Source organism: Pan troglodytes, chromosome 14 (assembly GCF_028858775.2).
Source record: "Pan troglodytes isolate AG18354 chromosome 14, NHGRI_mPanTro3-v2.0_pri, whole genome shotgun sequence".
In the NCBI taxonomy this organism is placed as follows: Eukaryota; Metazoa; Chordata; class Mammalia; order Primates; family Hominidae; genus Pan; species Pan troglodytes.
Window position 1 is genome coordinate 82,556,622 of NC_072412.2, and position 20,140 is coordinate 82,576,761.

Sequence of the window (20,140 nt, forward strand, 5' to 3'; positions counted from 1 at the left end):
TCAGAGTATCTTTAACATGTAGGGTTTTCTCTCTTAAATTCATGAAAATTTCTCAATCCTTCCATAAAATGAAACAGATTTTTATAAATCACTTACCAGTGAAAGGACCTAATTCCCCTATCCATAGGTACATATCTTAATTAGTAAAACTGAGATTCCAGAAGGCACCCCATATTTCTTCTATAACTTCCCATCCTTTTCCAAATCCCCCCGAGGTGCCTCCTTAAGAAGTATGGGATATAATATGGCTCCTCTAGATATACTGTATACCTAAAACCAAAGTATTGGTCATAATTCATTTAAAAAATCTAAAATTTGAAAGGAGGTATAAAACAAAGGGAAGGGGCCTTGTTTCCAATATAAAAGCTACATAAAACTTCACACTTATATACCTAATGACTCTAGAGTGATTTCACACCACCCCCACCAATTCCTAAAAAGCTTCCAGTGAATCCCACTGTTTCCATAGTTCCTCAAGAAGGAAAAAGTACCTCCTGGTCATTTCTCTCTTGGCATCACTTCATACAAAAAAAGCTGGACTCAAATATATTTGCATATATGTAAAAAGACATTCAGTACAGCACTCTTTGGAGTAGGAAAAAAATACCCGGAATTTTAAATGCCTATCAATGAAGGACTCACAAAATAAATGACAGCACATCTAGACAATGGCATGTCATGTAGAATATCATGTAGCTATCAAACAAAATGAGGTAGATCATTGCCACATGTTCATGCATTGCAGTAGCTCCAGGATATGTAGTTAACAAACAGAAAGCAAGACACAGAACAGGTGTGATTTCTACAGAAAAGATAAAAAAAAAAAAAAGGGAGGCCTCTAGGAAAAACTAGCGGTTACTGGAGGAGGGTTAATCTGTATTACATTTTCAAAAAATAATGTGTCTACACGCACACACTTTTAAAACAAAAGCTATCCAGAGGAAGTACAGGCAAAAGGAAAGAGGAAGGGTGAAGCCTGGCTCACTCTACCCGCCCGACTCATGGCTTCCGGTGCCATAACCCAGACGACTTGTTTCTGTGATTTCTCAATCTTAGCAGCACTGTGCCTTCTTTAGAGAGGAGGAACATCAACCACTAGAGATGATGCAGTAAAGTGCCCCCACATCAAAAAATGCAGCTCCTCTTTCCCAACATTTTTTAGAACCTTCTCATGAACTGTACTTTTAAGTAAAGAACATCTCGAAGCTTCTATTTCCCTGTCCCTATACACAGCAAGTGGCATATGCTGCAGAGAAGTCAAAGAAAATGTTTGTGAAAAACATTTCTTCCATATTAAGTACCAGACCGCCTGGGCATTCTTGACAATAAACTCTGGGGAAAGAAGCTATTTGTGCCTGGTCCTTCACCGGTTCCTTGGTGAAGAGTTCTGATGGCATAATGCTCGCCAGTAGTCCCACAATAATTTGGGAAGTGTTGCCAGTATTTAGAGAACCCCGTAAATGAAATTAGACCAGTGTTCAAGCCAATCCATGCCAAGGAGCCAAGAGGAATAAAGGAGTGAATGTTTTATTCTTTAGTGTTCAATTGAATACATAACAAGTCACATAATCAATGATTCATTACTTCACACACAGGAAGGAAAACAGTAGCTAGTATTTCTGTTATACAACTGGTTGTGAACAGGAAGAACAAAAATCTTTATAGCATTAGATGGTTGAAGAAATTCTCAAAGTTTGGGCATGTCTGAAAAGACTTTGACTGCATCTTTTTTCAATATAAAGGGATTTTTTTCTTACATTTCTGTGTCATTAGAAAAATCTGATAATCTTATAAGATTTTTTCTGCTCTTCTTACATTTAGAGAAAATGGTTTAATGATATGTACTACTTAAAAAATCAGAATCCCAGATAACTCTGTGTGAATCTTACATTGTCTAGCAGATAAGGCTTTCAGATGCCTGGAAAAATTTAAACAACATATAATTTACATCTTCAAAATTAACATCCAGATGGATGTTTTAATCCTTTGTCACTAAATGGTTACTAACGCTGTTTGAGTGGTCATAAATGAATTGTCATTTGTATTCAATAGTAATAGCAAAATTTACCTGCCTATAAAGTCGCAAAAACAGTTGTATAATAGTTTACATTACAATTAATGTACCCATACCTCAAAACACATTTAGAATTTTAAAAAACTGGCTTGGAAAAAAATCACAAAAAATTTAAGTGACAACAAATCTTGATTAACTAGTCCATCTTCCTACCACACATGATTATACTCTAATGTAGATATTCTGGTTGAATTTCTTCCATCCAAGTTTGAAGGGCCCCAGTAGAAAATCAAGTGTTAATACTTTCAGATTTTTATTGTCCAAAACTGTTGACAAAGAAAAGCTAACTTCAACATAACTTGTTTCTGGCTATACAAAGACCTATTTCAGGTGCTACAGATACTGAAAATAGGAGTATTTTACTTATTTCTCAAGAGACAGACTTATGCCATCTAAGAAAATGAATTCAGTTTTTAAATGATTTATAGTAAGGAAAAACAGGAAAACAATTCCAAACGAAGGATTGACTCTGATAGGCTTACAACAAAAATATTCAGTTTACTATTTTAAAAACTAAATTGAGTAAAGTATTTGTGATTTAGACTATAAAATAAATTCTCAAGGAATTCAACCCCTCCAGTCAATACTTTTTCTTAATGTCTGCATTGTAATTTAGCATTTTGCATGTGGGAGTACACAAATGAATTGAATATTGGATCAGAATTTACCCTAACTTGAAGAGTAAAAAGTTATCAAAGTTTCACCTTACATGGCTTTATTGAAATAACATTCCATCGAAAATTCCAATAAAAATTGGAATATATTATGAGCACTGCCAATTGCTCATTTTGTCTGATATTAACAGATTATGCATTTCCTCAGAGAAGCAGTAGGTCCCATATATACAGACATATATATATGGCTCTGGTTTGAAAGAGAAGACAATTTTGTCTAGTATTATGATTTATCACTGTGCTATCAATCAAAAAAACCAAGTAAGAAATACAATTAAAACAACATTGAAAGGGAAAAATTTTTAAATCTCACATCTTCAAGGAATATTTTCTACAGCATATCATTTGAAAAATTAGAATGAATACTGTTCATGGTCCACATGTATTAAACAAAAAACATGTCAATTACTTGGTGCAAACACACAGAACCTGGTACCTGTTTTCTTTTTTTTTTTTTAACCACCATTGTCTACTCCTTTTTAAAAATTAAGTTTGTTACTAAAAGTCCAATGTCATTCACTTGTATTTATGATCATCAAATGGTAATTAGGGCAACATATGTAAATGCATGCCTCTGAATCAGATTCATGCAGTGATAATTATCTGAATAATTTATGACATTCTCCCAGGTTATTTGAATGGTATCTTTGGAGGGCTTACTCAAATGAACCCACAATACCTCCACTATTACAGCTTATAGGAAATTACAATCCACTTTACAGGCCTCAAAGGTTCATTCTGTGGCCCAAAGCCCATGGAGGGGAAGGGATCTAAAGGTGCTCATGTCAAGTTATTTTACTTGTTTTTTACTGTCTACCCAATGTAAAATCAATTTTCTTCACAGCCTTTACTTTAGGCTAAAAATAGACAGTTTTCTTGTATTGACTTTAACTTTAGAGGGGACAGTCGTCCCTGGAAAAAGAAGTAGATTTACTGTCCCTAACCATTAAATTCCCAGTCTTTCAAATAATGTGGGGGGTGGGGGGTGCTGGGTGTGACAGGGTGGAGTGAATAAGATGCCTATGTACAAGACAGTGGAATAGTTCACCTCAAAGGTTTACAAGATAACATTTGTAAGACTTGAGTGACAGAGGCAAAATTTTAGCAGTTTCTCAAGACTCTTGGAGTTGAGCAGATTTGAGAAGGGAAATCAGAATCGCCGAGCCTTGCCATCTGTCAGTGGTTTTGGTCTGTCCCAAGATGTTCTCAATCATGTGCTTCCTGTTGAACAATCTAACAAAATACCATACGGGGTAGAGAAATCTCTGCAACACTGACTTTTGGTCAGTGAATCAGAGTCCTAAATTATTTCAGGCTTCAAACAGATGAATTCTGATGCATTACTTAGTCTCAGACCAAACTCAACATACAAGCAAGCACAACTTCCTAGATTTCTGCTTCCATTTCGCCTAAAATTACAGGCTTTGTATATAAAGTCAATTTTACTTCTCAAAAAATGTTAGTCTAATAAAAGACTTGAAATCTATTTCCCAACTAAAAAAAAATTAGTGGATTAAAAATACAGGTACCTTGACTTTAAGTAGACAGTTAATCAACATATGATTAGTAATACAACTAATACTCAAGAAAAAAAGTATAATACAGCAAACTCAGTTTTACAATTATGTATTTTTTCCTAACCCAATTCCTCGATAAGGATGTAAGAAACTCATCAAAACATGTTGCTTTAGTATATAAACCAGCTGATGCAAATTACTGGGGTAATATAGGAAATTTTATAGCATTAGTAAATGAATTAAAAAACTAAATGATTCGTGTAAAATGTTTATATATGGTATATACAGCTTGGATCACATGAGTCTAAGAATAAAACTGTCGATTTGTAACATCTGTATGGACATAGTAAGATACAGTACGAGATTCATTTTTAAAAACAAGGAAAAATAGCACTAATTTAAACACTGAAAACAGCTCTTACAAAATCCTTAAAAACGTACATCAGAGAAAGATGCTGAAAACAAAACAAAATAGGCTTCTCTGTCATCACAGAATATCCAAAGGACACCTCACAGCATGGAGCATGACGAGGTTTATTTCCCTTCACTTATGGTTTACATAGGATATGCATTGGGAATTTATTCCATGTAAGAGTAAAGGCATAAGGCAACCAGGTCTCCTTCTGTTTCTGTTGCATTTACCTATTATTGGACCATTTTATTGCTCAGCTCACTTTTAAGTACTTATTTGCCTTCATTTAAAAATATTCCATTTTACAGCTATCTACAGATAGGCAGCCCTTGGTGCTGAGTTCTCTGCAGCTCTGTCATTTGAAAGGATTCCACTTAACTTCAAACAAACTGCATGAAAGTGGCATTTTCAGGTTTTCAGGTTTGCCCAGAAGTCAACGTTTGCTGGGCTTGGAGAAAATAAGGATTTTTAATAAGTGATCTTAGGTCTAAGTAACCAAAATGAAACTTCTTTTGCGCAATAGATTCCAAAATCAGGATTTATAATCAACAAGAAAATAAAAGTTCAAAAACTAAAACCCTACTGGGTAACTCTTTGGTTAGATTATATATAAGCATTAACAACTCTAAGTTTAGGACTCAAAACAGTAAGTTCAGTAAACTGCCAGGTAAGAGTAGGTCTGTTATTAATCTTTATAAAATGCTTGGCATGTTTGCATTTACTATATGATATTTTTTAAATGTGCATATACTCAAACAGATGGTACAAATTTCCAACTTTTAAATCATAAATGACTATGTCTGCTTCTCCCTTCCCACCCTTCCTACCCTTTCCTCCCTCCCCACCCCACCCCGCCCACCAAGTCTTACAGCTAAAGGAAGGTCCTACTGACATTCATTGAAAGAATACAGGCTTTCCTAATACCCACGACGTGCACTATGACCCAGCTCCCTACAGTCACTGCCAGGTGACCTCCTACGGCGCTTGGAGACCTGAGCAGCCTTGCACTCTTAGGCGGCAGCGTCCTTTCTCCCTCTTGCCAGTAACTGCTGCCATGTCAACCAGTGGAATCAAGGGCTTCTGGCGAGCAGCAGCTGAAAAGGGCGCCTCTGCAGGCAGGCGGATCACTTTCTACAAGTTTAAGCTACAGGCTGAGACCTTTTATTCTGTACGAGAAAGGATCCTTTACTGTCCCACGCACTAGATTCTTCTACTTTACGTGTAACTTTTCAAAACTTTATTAGTTTAGTTACTGAACTGCCTCCATGGGGTCCTAATTCCAGGCTCAGAATCTTCCATCCAGCCTTCTAAAACTCTACCTTCAAAAGAGGTCAAAAAGACTGTGTAATGACCTTGTAAAACACTAACCCCAGACAGTGGAACCAATCCTGATCTCTTAAACCCCCAGTGAGTCATAAGAGCTTGAGAAGATTTCAAGGAAATCTTCCGCACATTGGACACGGTCCAATCAGGTTCTGAACAATTCAATCATCCCCAGGTCTGTGGCCCCACTCCCCCAATAGATCCAAACTGAAGTACCATCTGGGGGAGGGGTGGTTTGAGGCAGGGAGTAGAGAAAGCATGGAGTGGTAGGTGGGGGTGGGGTGGGGGTTCCTCTGGGTTCTCTCGGTTCAGGAGGTCCAAAGAAGACGAAGCAGCCCAGAGGATTTGCGGCTGCAGGTTCTGTAGTGGAGGGAAGGTGGACGGACAGGTCTCACCCAGCTACTACTGGAGGGGGAGAATGGGAGGGCAGCAGCCAGGGGACAAAGGGGGGGGACAAGAGGCTCTGTAATCATCTCTCAGGCAGGAGAAGGACTGGGCGCTGGAGTGGCGAGGGGGTCTGGGGAGCTCACTCCCTGCAGAAGACGTACTCGGTGTAGCTGGTCCAGATCTTGTCCTCGCTCTGGTCGGTGCTGCTGGCAAAGGCGCAGGTGCCCGTGGAGCTGCACGCCACCATGTGGAAGCCCGACTCGGACAGCTTGTCGAAAGCCTGCTCCAGGAAGTTGAACTTGAGGTAATAGCGCGAGGTGTAGCGCTCCGGGGGACGGTCGGGGTCCCGGCTTTCGTTCAGGGTGTCCCCAAACACCTCCTTGGCCAGCGACGTCTTTCCGCAAACGGTGATGCGCGCCACTCGCCGGAACTTGGCGTCCGCCTGCGCGTCCCGCCCGATGGTGTAGGAGCCGCGGTAGCCGATGGTGATGTAGCCCGAGCGCCGGCTGCCGTCCAGCGACTGGGACGGCGTGAGCAGCGGGCCCGCCGCGCCCCCGGACGGACTGCGGCTAGCCAGCTCCAGCGTGGGCGACGGCGCCCCGGCAGAGGCGCCCTCCTGCTGTTCGGGCTCCGCGTAGCCAAGCGGCAGCAGCTCGTCACCCAGCGAGCCCTCCTTGTGCACCCCGCGCCGCGAGGGCGGCGGCCCCGGGCCGGGCTGCTGGGGCGCCCCGAGGCGGCGCACGAGCTCTGGCAGCTCGAAGTACTCGGCCTCGCGCTGCAGCCGGCTGCGCTCGGGGAAGTAGTCGGGCAGCACGAGCTGCAAGTCCCGCAGGTAATCCAGGATGTAGCGGAAGAGGAAGCCGTCCCGGTCCAGAAAGAAGCGGCCTTTGCTGTCCCGGGCCAGCTCCTGCGGCTGCTGCTGCGTGAACATGCGCCAGAGCAGCGAGTCGGGCACCGACACCACCGTGCAGCGCCGGGTCACGTACACCTGGCCCCCCACGTTCAGCTCCACGATGTCGGGGAAGAGCGGTGGCTCCGCGGAGGACGACGAGGAGCCACTGCCGCCCCCGCCGCCGCCCCCGTTGGGTAATCCACGTGTGCTGTCCGCCAGAGCCATGACAGAGAGGTGGCCGGGCCGGGACAGTGGCAGGAAGCCGCGCTGCACTCAGGAGCTGCAACCGCCTTCCCCGGAGCCCCGGAGCCCGGACGCTCGCTCAGCCCTGCACCCCGCCGCCGCCGCCGCCACCTCCTAGAGCCGCGCGGAGCCAAGCGGTGCGAGCGCGCCGCTGTGCGCCCCCGTGAGTTCCAGTGCGCTCCGCCCGCCTTGCCCGCGCGCTCCAGGCGAGTGCCGGGTCGCGGCCCGCGCGCTGCTTAAGTAGAGCCGCCTGCTCTGGTGCCGTGGCGCGCAGGAGGCGTGGGCGGCGGCGGAGCCTCGCTTACCGGGCGAGTGGAGGGGGGGAGCGGGGACTCGATTTGCATCTTAAACGGGGACGCCACGCGGGGCTGCTGGCTCCACCCCGGCTCGCGAGCGCTGGGGGCGCCCGGACTCCCACCCGCTCCCCACCCACCAGCCCCGCCCCGTGGTCCCGCCCAACTTTCTCCCTCTTCCGAAGAGGACCCGCCCGAGACTTGGCGGCTTCGGAAGACAGCTCCTTGGAGGGACAGTCACCGCGCCCCCTCCCCTCTCGCCCCAGCCCGCACCCAGGGACTCTGGAAGGAGGACGTGAACTTTCGGAAGCCTCCCGCCCCGGGAGTGGAAATGCGTGGCCGCCTCTGGCCCTCCGGCCTGCGGAACTGGGCGCTTCCAGCAGTGCGGCTGCGGCCTGCCATCGTTGGTTGTCGTGTCACTGAAAGTAGAGAGACGCGAAAAACCTGGAGAGACGAAAGAGCCGCCCCAGTCCGAGCGCAGCCAGATTTTGTTCAAGTTGCCTTGCAGCCAGCCTGGAAAATAAATAAATAAATAAACCTAGAAACAAAAAGCAAACCTCAGTGTCCCGCAGTAGGATGCTTTACGATAGTTTATTTTCTGGCTGCAGAGACAAAATGAGATGAAGCTTCAAATCTGCTCTTAATTGCAATTCCCTCTTCCCGCAGGGCCTTCGAGGCCAGACTGAAGTGAAGGGGTAAGACTCCGGAACGTTCGGTCTCCGGGTCCCGTTCAGCCTTCGTTGAATCGCGCCCTTAGACTCACAACAGTTGCAGATCTAAGGTAATTTTTAAAGCCACCTTTGGCGCCTGCATGTTTATCCTTCCAAAAGTCCAGGCGCCCCTTCTCTCCCGCATGCCTCGGTCACTCTTCGGCCCTCTCCAAGTTCCCGTCAGTCTCAGAAAGGGATATTTATGTATCTGAAGGCCCTTGTCTGGATCCCATCTCTCAACTCCTGCTGCCTACACGTTTGCTTTTCCCCCTCGGACTGCAGCCCACAGAACCGCCCCCTCCCCCTGGAAGCTTTCCCTGGCTTCCCAGGTGGGTGGGGCCTCTGGATGGCTCCCTACACTCTGTCTGCGCTGCTCCCAGCACGTTCTGAAATGTCATATTTATGAGTGATTATCTGATCACTGATTTGGGTATAAAAGTAAGAGCTCCTGAATGCTGCAAAAAGAGAAGAGTGCAGAGGAGGGTGTCAAGAAATGATTGGGTCAGTGAATGTTTCTTGTGTACCTGCTATTATTTGCAGGGCACCAGGGAGTGAGGAATGCAAAGGCGAATAATCTCCAAAGCGCCTTCAGTGTAGCCCAATAAGCAAAGGGTCAGGGGTCTGCGCAGTTATCACATCAGTTTGAAGTATAGACCACACATCAGGATAAATCAGGCAAGATCTTTGTTCTTGATAAAATTTATCCTTCTGTGTAACCACCCAGTGAGCTTCACAGTCTCCTCACAGATAAATGTCATTTTTATTTTGAAATGTTTATATCTGCTCAACAATCACCGCGTTCATGTCAGTGTGCTGAAATGAGATCAACACCCAAACCAGTTATCTTAATTGCAAGTACAGATTTTGATACTGAATGTATTTCACCATTCTTTTTTGTTGTTGTTCTGTTCTTTGGGATAAATAATAGATAACACAAAACTTCCAAGTCCCAGTGCAGGATTTCGAGGTGGTTGTGCTACTAGGCGTTATATTAGTGTCAGAGACCTGACAAAACCAGTCTCTTTTCTACAAATCCAAGAAAAGCCTTCTTTGTATCAGTTCTGCACATATTTTTGTATAATTACCATTGCTCGTTGCATCAGCAAATCCTGCCAGCTCTGTGTTAAAAATCTTTCTAGACTATTAACGTATTTCACCATCTCCCTATCATCACCCTGGACCAAGCCACCATCATCTCTTGCCTGGATTATTGCACTGGTCTCCTAACTGCTTCTACTTCTGCTCCTACAGTCTTGTATCACCAGAACAAAAACAGGGACCCTGCCTATAATCCAAGGCTGGTATGTCACTCTGCTCAGAGCCTGCCAGTGGCTTCCTATCTCAGAAAGAGCAAAATCCAAAGTCCTCTCAGTGGCTTACAAGACTCTACATGTTTGGAGTTATCCCACCAGCACCTCTCTGACACATCTCCTGCCCTGCCCCCAGGAGCTGGCTGGCTTTAGCCACATAGCCCCTTTCTTGTTTTCTCAGGGCCTTTGCACATCCTTGTAAAAGTCTCATTTCTCCTCCCTCCCGTGTTCCTCACCTTGTTCAGGTCCCTCCCTTCTCACCTTCTTCAGGTCTGCCCACCAAGACCTTTCCTTGATTCCACTTCTTAATGCAGCACAGCCTCACTGCAGCTTCCTCTTCCCTGCCTTATTTGTTGACTCTTTTCCTACATCAGAATATAAACTCCAAGACTTCAGCAGTTTTTGTCTGCTTGGTTCACTGCTACACCCCCACTGCCTAGAACAGAGCTGGTATATTACAGGCATTTGATAAATATCTGTTGCTCACGCAAGCATTCAACCACTATTTATTCAGGGCCTACTACTATATTCCAGGCTGCATGTTAAAAAATAATCACTGCCCACTAGGAGCTTATAGTCTTGCGAGGGAGACAAATAAATATAGTATAAAGATAAGTAAGCCTATTTCAGGTGGTGATAAATGCCACAAAGAAAATAAAATTATAAGATGTGATAGAGGGACTGAGTGTGGAATACTACTTTATACAGAGTGCCTGGGGAAGGCATATCTGTGAATGTGACATTTGAGCTGAATAATAAGAAAGAGACAACCATGGGAAGTTTTGGAGGAAGAGCATTCCAGGCACAGGGTCAAACAAGTTAAAGGGGCCTGAGTTATGAGTGAGCTCACATTGAAAGTTTATGTATTGTGTCATCTACTTGTATCCTGTGAATCTCCAAAGTACCCTTGAGATGATCAGTACAGAGTCAAATGTGAGTGATACCGTGTGCTTATTCACTACCTGCAGCCTACTATCATCATTCTCTACATCTTGACATAAGGTAGTCATCAACCACCAGCTAGTCTACTGCAGAAAAGCCATTGGTATTTCCTTATAGAAGCCAGGTAGTGCATGAGAGATATAATAATGAATGAAACAGATGATTTGAAACACAAGGAATGTTTTTCTAGTTAATTTTATGTGTTCTGTTTCTTGCCTATTGGTTGGTATCACAGAATTCAAAAGGAAATACTACTGGGGAACTCTGATGCTGGGACTTGAGGGCCTGAGTGTTTATAAGAAGAGAGTCATAACTCTTTAGCATCTCCAGTATGTTAAATATGCTTGATTGCAAGGGATTGGGGAGGATTTGGAAACCCACTAGCCCTGTGTTTAGTCTCAAACCAGTTTCTAATGATGGTCATTGCTAATTGATGGTCATTGCTCCTTTTCAAGTAACTCTTTGTATTTTCCTGAATAAGATACAGTGTGCCTACAAGTAACCTGTCCTTTGATCCTAAAGTGGAGGATACTGGAAACATCTCTGGACCTACATTCTCATCTCATTTGCATCTTCTCCCCCACCTACTGCCTTCTCTTCAAACCAGCTTCCCCTCCCACTCCCCACAGTAATCCTTCTTATCCAAAGTTTCCATTACCATGGTTTCAGTTACCCATGGTCAGCTGTGGTTTGAAAATATTACATGGAAATTCCAGAAATATAACTAATTCATAAATTCAAAATTGCACACCATTCAGAGTAGTGTGATGAAATCTCCCACTGTCCTGCTTCGTCTTGCCCTGGACATGAATATCCACACCTCTACACTCCCAACCCATGAGTCACTTAGTAGCCATCTCAGCTATCAGATCAACTGTCTTAGTATCACCCTATCACAGTGCTTGTGTTCAAGTAACACTCAGTTTACTTAATAAATGGCCACAAAGTACAAGAGTAGTGATGCTGGCAATTCAGATATGCCAAAGAGAAGCCATAAAATGCTGCCTTTAAGTGAAAAGGTGAAAGTTCTCGACTTAATAAGAAAAAAAAATTGTATCCCAAGGTTGCTAAGATCTATGATAAGAATGTAGACATTGTGAAATTTCTGTGAAATTATGAAGGAAAAATTTATGCTAGTTTTGCTGTCACACCTCAAAACACAAAACGTATGGCACAGAGTGCATGATAAGTGTGTAGTTAAAATGGAAAAGGCATTAAACTTGTGGATTGAAGACATGAAGAGAAACATGTTCCAATGGACAGCAATCAGGTTCAGTACTACCTACGGTTTCAGTCACCCACTGAGGGTCTTGGAATGTATACCCTTTGTATAAAAGGAGACTACTGTATTCTGCATACCAAAGATTTAAGGAAAGGAATGAGGAACATGAAGAGAAATATAAAGTTAAAGGGGAGGAACAACTGGTGAAATGAAGTGAGTGCCTTTGAGAATTGAATGAATTTAATATATGTGAAATGATCTGTACATTGTAAAACACCATTCAAGTGTCAGAATCATTATTTTCCACCACTTATCATGGTGCCTGACAAGTCTTCCCAATAAATACTGAATGAACAAATGAATGGCAGAAACATTAAAATGAACACTATGGGGAAAGGGGAAGAGAGGCAGAATCAGAAATTATCCTGAATAAATATTTATTCCATTTGTCATCCTCCTAATATGTGTGAATCTTTTCTCCATGCAGGCTTTAGAAGTCATTGACTTTTTGTATTTAGAAGGAGAGATTAATTGAATAACATTAAGTGAATCAGGAGGCAAAATGATCTTAATAAAGATTTGGTAAAAGATGTGACAATATTTAACCTGAAGAAAAGAGAACAAAATGTTATATAGGGTACACTGCCAAAATACTAGGTCTAAATTCCAGTTACTCAGGAGGCTGAGGCAGGAGAATCGCTTGAACCTGAGAGGCAGAGGTTGCAGTGAGCCAAGGTCGCACCACTGCACTCCAGCCTAGGCAACAGAGCGAGACCCCATCTCAAAAAACAAAACAAACAAACAAAAAACAGGTCTAGACAGTAAAGAATATCCCAACATTGTATGATTATCTCTAGAGTATGATTTTTATGATTTATAGAACCAAACAAAGAGACAAAGGTTAACAATGTTGATATTTCTATACCCTTAAAATGGTGTTTGGAGCTTATCCAGGAAACAAATAATAATATAATAAGCATGTATAGAGTACTTACTATGAGCCAGCCCTATTTATAGAACTATACATGTATGAACTCATTTAATCCTAACAATAACTTTATGAGGTTGGTGCTATTACCCAAGTTTTAGATGAGAAACTGAGGCACAGTGAACTAATTTTCCCAAGATCATACAGCAAATAGGTGCTGGAGCTGGGATTTGAACCCAGGCAGTGTAGCCTTAGAATCTGTGCTTTTAAACACTGCATTTTAAATCCCCTTTCCTCTAGGAGTACTTTACATGTATTAAGAAGTAAGTTATATTATTTTCCCCCTTTACAGATGAGAAACCCAAGGCAAAGAGAAGTAAGGTAACTTGACCAAGATAACACAGCTCTTTATCTCTGCTGGGGGCAGAAATGCTACTCTAAAGTCTACGTGCTTATGTTCCGCAATACTGGTAACCAGAAACTCAAAGTAGCCACTTTGAAAGAACTAGGGTTAAGAAAGAGTCAAGTCCTTGGCCCTTATTTCTTCTTTCTGCCTTCTTTTTTCTTTCCAACCTATTTTAGGTTTATGGGTACATGTGCAGGTTTGTTACACAGGTAAATTGCACGTCGCAGGGGTTTGGTGTACAGATTATTTCATCACCAAAGTAATAAGCATAGTACCTGATAGGTAGTTTTTGGATTCTCACCTTCCATCCAACCTCTACCCTCAAGTAGGCTCCAATGTCTGTTGTTCCTTTCCTTGTATCCATGTGTACTTTTACCCAAATAAGAATCTCTATTTGAGCCCCTGGATAGAACTGACACACTATTGTCCTAATCTTTCCCTAATTCAGTCCTGTACACAAAATAAACAAGATTTTATTTCTGGCTCTCTCAAATATCATTACGGTTTGCAAAGCACCAAGTTCCTAGCATGTTCATTTGGCTTTATTCTGAGCACATTAACTCTTGACAAGGATAAAGTGAATCCATGGAAACTGCTGAGATCTAGGTTCCAGTTTCCCAAAGCAAGCAGTATCCACTGGTCTTCTGGGGCTCATAAAATTGAACAAGTGCATTCTACTTGTGGCTTTGCATATCAAACTGAACACAAAAATAGCTGGCCCTCATCACTTGAGTGATTCTGGAACTTCTGACTAAGACTAATTATTAACATCACTGATGTTTCATAAGAATTTGAAAGTCTTGGTTTCCAATCATGATATTAAATTTAGAGAGGAACTATATATAAGTTATCACATTCTAGTGTTTTTCTGTTTCGAGTGTTTTCATATTGTCAGGTTGACTTAATTATCACAATTTTGTGAGGTGTTAACCAACCTGTGTTCCAAATGAAGAAAGAAGCTCAAAAAGGTTAGGTGACTCACACCTCCTCTCAGGTGGCTGGGATGCAGTGCTGGGATGCACGTGGATGCTTCCTGATTTCACATCCCATGCTCTTTGAATTCTTCAGCAGCCATATCAGCTCCATTTAACACCCAAATGAAGGTTGTCATTCAAAATAATCACCTTGAAGACTATATACTTCTTTGAGGGATGCTGGAATCACTCACCATTTTTGGTACATTTGTTTGGAAATTTTCTTCAAAGCCAATTTACACAAGAATATCACCCTATTATTTTATACTTATGTTAAAGTTGTAGTTGATATCTTTCTAGGGCTCTAAAACAGGGCACCTCACTGCAGGACAGACCCACATGCCTGAAAATAAATTAGGACAAAGCCGGTTTTCATGAATGAAACTAAGGTGATGATCATCGGGTATTCACCTTTTGACATTGGGTTTTAAAGATCTCATCCCTAGAGTTCTCTAATATGCTGAATAGCATTGAGTTTAGGTTACTTAGAAAGAAGGGCTGATTCAACTGCAGAGATTTTAATATGTGGTTCCAGAAAGTCTGCATATTTTATTGTGAGGTTTGCACAAGAAGCCAAGCCACTGGCTAGACTGTAATGGTTGATTTCTTATGTAATTGTAAGATCATTTATTTGATATAATTAAGGGGGAAAAATATCTTTCCCCAATTTGCTTTCCAGTTACTAAAGAAATATGCATAATATTTCACAGTAAGAAAATTGCCTCCAAACATGCTAAACTTTAAATTTACATTACTTGGTATAATTTACTTTTAAAAAATACATTTCTTTTCCTACAGTAAAATATAGATGGGAAAATCATACACTTTAGAGTTTGATGAACCTGTATCCTTCTCCTGGTTTTATTTAAAATCAGATATTGGTCATAGTTATTTAAATATTCTAAACTTCAGATATTTATCTTAAAATGGAGCAAAAATACCAACCTCATGGGACTCTTGTGAGATTAAATGAGATGATACAAAGCATTTTCTTCCACAATGTCTGGCACATAACGGATACATCATGACATCATGCATGTAGGTTTCTGCTCCCACCCTTCCATTCCCCCATTGCCATTGCACTTCTACAATTCAGAGTTCCTTGTTGAGTTTGCTTACTTCATTCTTCAGTCTGTTTATTACTCTCTCTTAGATGATGTCTCTTTAACAGTAACTAAAATGGACAGGGTAAATGGCACTTCCTCAGCAGTTCCCCATTTCTTCCTAGGAGTCAGTCACATCTAACACAAATTTACTCTCTGGTTGGAAAATTTAGTCAAAATCTAGACAGCTGGGAACCCTCAATTCCAGGGCTTATTTCTCATCCTAGACTTTGCAACTCAAAGTACAGTTGGCATAGTTTTATCTCCGTAACTAAAAGTTCAGCTATTGGCAACCTCTAGGAGGTAAAGGCTGGGTAGGGGTGAGCAGAAGTGTTCTAAAGAGGGCCTTAAAAACTCCAGGTATCCTTAAAATCCAAAGACAATGACTTCTTCTCTGTTCTAAACCCAGGGACTTAAGCCATGAAATGTTGAGGAACTGAGCCTAAAGAGGGCAAGAGCACCATCCCAAACAACAGCTATGGTGTTTGCCCCTAGCTTCCAGGCGACAGTGGCTCCACAACAGGAAGAACACATGTGCACACTGCAAAGGAAACAGAAGTTTTGCATGGCTGCAACAGATTTTACTGGAAGAAGTATCAACAGTGCAAGATAAGTTTAGCTCCCCTTTACATTGCATTCAACATCCCTTCAAATATTTATAGAGCACCTGCTATGTGCCTGATCTTGCCAGAAGTTATGGATGGTTCCACAGGTCCTTGGCCCATGAGAACCTGTACAATATCAAAGTAAGTGACTAGTAAAATAGCAGGGACATGCCACAGGTGAAGATCATAGGGAGGGAAGTTACCTTCCTGCATGAGTCAGGGGTTTCTAGAGAAACAGGAAAGATACTATACAAAGCTGACCTCAAGTAAGTCAGGTCAAACAAAACACTTTTCCTCAGCATTGCTAATATCTCAGCATTGTGATAATACTGTAGACATAAGTATATTATATTTTGGCAAGGTATCTGACAGCTCATTCATGATCTTTTTGGATAAGATAGAGAAATGTGTGCTGGACAATAATATCAATTAGATGGAGACATGGTTGATAAAAACAGACATTCAAAGATTATTGATGAATGAAACAATGCGTAACTGAAGAGAACGGGTTAGGAGAAAGATTCTGCTTTAGCTTTTTTCTATTGAATTTTTATCAGTAAATTAAATTAACATGTGGGAATTATGCTAATAAAATGTATAGTTACACAGAGCTTAGTGGGCTAACTAACCAAACAAATATGGAATTAACTTTCAAAATTATCCACATAGGTTTCAGCAAGAAAGAGAAGCAAATAAGAGAGGATGTAGTAAGTATAAAGGTAAAGTTATGCAATTGCTTATGACACAGTCGAGCAGTTTACATGAAAAGTGACCTGGGAGTCTGCATCTACTGCAAGTTTAAGAAGCCAATACAGTGGCATGACTGTAACATGCACAGGTACAAACACCAAATACAATCGCTTTTCAACATTGGAAAGGACCTTATAAATTATTTATGTCAAATCTTTCCTTTTACAGATCCAAGCTGAGGATGTGATAGTAAAAACACAATAACTGACAGTAAAACTACACCTAGCATTCACATATCTTTAAGTCTAGGCATCACAAGCTTAAGAGTTATCTTAATAGGCAAGAGTATATTTGAAGGAGTATAAGCAAGCTTGTGAAGAATCCAAAAACAATGTAATAGCAAGATTTTTTAAATTTTAGCATAGAATAGCCTAGAAGAGAGTATTACTGGAGGCAGTGTGGCAGCTTGTCTTAGTCTGTTCACGTTGCTCTAACAAAATACCATAAACTGGGTGGCTTATAAATAACAGGAATGTATGTCTAACAGTTCTCACGGCTGAGAAGTCCAAAATCAAATCATCAGCAGATTAGGTGTCTAGAGAGGGTCTATTTCCTGGTGTGCAGATGGCTCCTTCTCTCTATGTCCTCACATAGTGGAAGAGGCAAACAAGCTCCCTCAGGCCTCTTTTATCAGGGCACTAATCCCATTCATAAGAACCTGATCACCTCCCAAGACCACCTCTTAATACCATTATATGGGGGATTTGGTTTCAGCATGGGAATTTGAAGGGGACACAAACATTTAGACCATAGCACATGTTTAATGAGTCTGAAAAGTCCTTAGGGCCCCCTGACCTAAAGGCTGAATTAGGGACATTGTCTTTGGGGGTGAGTAGACTGCTTCAATGTGTTCATTGTTGAACTACAGGGTTCTAGGTGGCCGGAGCATTGTCCAGTATTAAAAGAACTTTAAAAAGGCAGTCCCTTATTGATGAGGTACTTCCTGACTTCAGGGACAAAGTCACTGATGGAACCAATCCAGAAAAAGTGTTCTCATTGTCCAGCTCTTCTTCTTGTACAGCCAAAAGACTGGCAGCTGGTGTTTACCTTTTCCCTTCAAGGCTTGGGAGTTAGCAGCTGTATAAAAAGGGCTGTCCTAATCATAAATCCAATTGCATTTGTGCAAAACAGTAGGGGTAACCTATCCCTTCCTTCCTTAAATCCTAGTGCTTGCTTATCTTCCTTACTAAGAAATGTCCTTTGTGGATTCCCTGCCCCCTCCAGAATAGAGCACTTTTGTCTGCATTAAATACCTGTTCAGGTAGATATCCTTCTTTTCTCAATGATTTTCTTAATGGTGTCTGGGAACTCGTCTGCTGCTTCTTGGTTGGCAGATACAGCTTCCCTTGTTATCTTCATATTTTTAAAACAAATCTCTTCCTAAAATTATCAAACCATCCTTTGCTGATATTAAGTTCTTCAGCTTTAGATCCTTCACCTTCCTTTATTAAGTTGTCATACCATGACTTTGCTTTTTCTTGAATCATATTAGAGTTTATAGATATGCCTTTCTTATAACAATTCTGTATCTACATAAAAAGCTACATTTTCAATTCAAGATAAAAAGGTATTTTGCAAAAAGTCCAAGATTTTCATGCCTGCTGGCATAGCTGCAGCAGTGGCTTCATGAGTCTCCTCTCCTCTCCTTTCTTTCCTTATTTTTTTTTTATCAATGGTCCTTATACCGGATTCATTTATCTTGAAATGAAACCACAGCTGCAGACCTCAATCTGTAATACATACCTAGCAATTTAACTGTTTCTTGTAATGTCATGACTTTTTTCTGCTTCTTAGGAGCATTTCCAGCATCACTAATGGCAGTTTGTATGGGTCTCATGTGTTATTCAAGGTTTATGCTATTGCATTAAAACATGTTAAAAAAAATACACGGGAAACATGAGAGATCACTTTTCATTGTGATACGTAATTTACCAGAGTTATGACCTGCTCATGCAGAGATGAGTAGCATTACATGGCATTTTAAGTGGATACTTTTGACACTTGAGCTCACTACAGTAGCAACAGGAGGTGGCTATGAAATTATAATAGTATAGTATGTGCTACAGTTAATTTTGTGCAGTTATAATTTAATACTGCGTGTTTGTTTATAATTCTCTCAACTGCAGGGGTGCCATGTTTGGTCAGTAAGTATATACATAAATTTTGATGCAATTTACCTTTTTATAATAGCTTTGTGTAAATTTTATGGTAGCAAATCATCTAATAGGCTTGTACTGACATACATTTTATGCATTCATGACACACTTAAGAAAATTTTTTTTATATTTCTAGGCCACATGAATGAAATGAGAGAACTCATTTCAGCATTAACTCAAATGTTCATATTTCAAAGTCTCATGCGAGACAAGGCAAGTTCCTTCCCCCCAGGAGCCTGTAAAATCAAAAGCAAGTTAGTTACTTGTTAGCTACAATAGGGATGCAGGCATTGAGTAAATACAGCCATTCCAAATGGGAGAAATTGGCCAAAACAAAGGGGCTACAGGGCCCATTCAAGTCTGAAATCTAGCAGGGCAGTCAAATCTTAAAGCTCCAAAAGGATCTCCTTTGACACCATGTCTCACATCCAGGTCACACTGATGCAAGAAGTAGGTTCCCATAGTCTTGGTCAGCTTCATCCCTGTGGCTTTGCAGGGTACAGCCTCCCTCCTGGCTGCTTTCACAGCCTGATGTTGAGTGTCTATGGCTTTTCCAGGCACATAATGCAAGCTGTCAGTGGACCTACCATTCTGGGGTCTGGAGGATGGTGGCCCTTTTCTCACAGCTCCACTAGGTGGTGCCCCAGTAGAGACTCTGTATGGGGGCTCCTACCCCACATTTTCCTTCTGCACTGCCCTAGCAGAGATTTTACATGAGGACCCCCCTCCATAGCAAACTTCTGCCTGGACATCCAAGCATTTCCATACATCTGAAATCTAGGCACAAGTTCCCAAACCCCAATTCTTGGCTTCTGTGCACTCGCAGAATCAACACCACATGGAAGCTACCAAAGCTTGAGGCTTGCACCCTCTAAGCTCTGTGTTGTGAGCTCTGTGTTGGCCCTTTTCACCCATAGCTGCAGTGGCTGGGATGCAGGGCACCAAGTCTCTAGGCTGCACACAGCATGAGGACCCTGGGCCTGGCCCAAAAAAAACACTTTTTCCCTCTAGGCTTCCAGGCCTGTGATGGGAGGTGCTGCTGTGAAGACTTCTGACATGCCCTGGAGACATTTCCCCCATTGTCTTGGGGATTAAAATTAAGCTCCTCATTACTTATGCAAATTTCTGCAGCTGACTTGAATTTCTCCTCAGAAAATAGGATTGTCTTTTCTATCACATTGTCAGGATGCAAATTTTCCAAACTTTTATGCTCTGCTTC

General features: G+C 41.8%; 2 protein-coding genes across 2 annotated transcripts in view; one reads left to right on the plus strand and one right to left on the minus strand.

The window, feature by feature from the left end:
• Positions 1-1,511: 1,511 nt before the first annotated feature.
• KCTD12 (potassium channel tetramerization domain containing 12) lies at positions 1,512-12,451 on the minus strand. The gene has a single exon (XM_001137708.7). The coding sequence runs from the start codon at positions 7,502-7,504 to the stop codon at positions 6,527-6,529; it is 978 nt and encodes a 325-aa protein (XP_001137708.2). The 5' UTR covers positions 7,505-12,451; the 3' UTR covers positions 1,512-6,526.
• The window catches only part of ACOD1 (aconitate decarboxylase 1), a 71,550-nt gene continuing 59,916 nt past the window's right edge, over positions 8,507-20,140 (plus strand). Inside the window, exon 1 of the mRNA XM_063792224.1 lies at positions 8,507-8,596. The gene's annotated coding sequence lies outside the window, so the exon portion shown is untranslated. The remainder of the gene's footprint in view (positions 8,597-20,140) is intronic.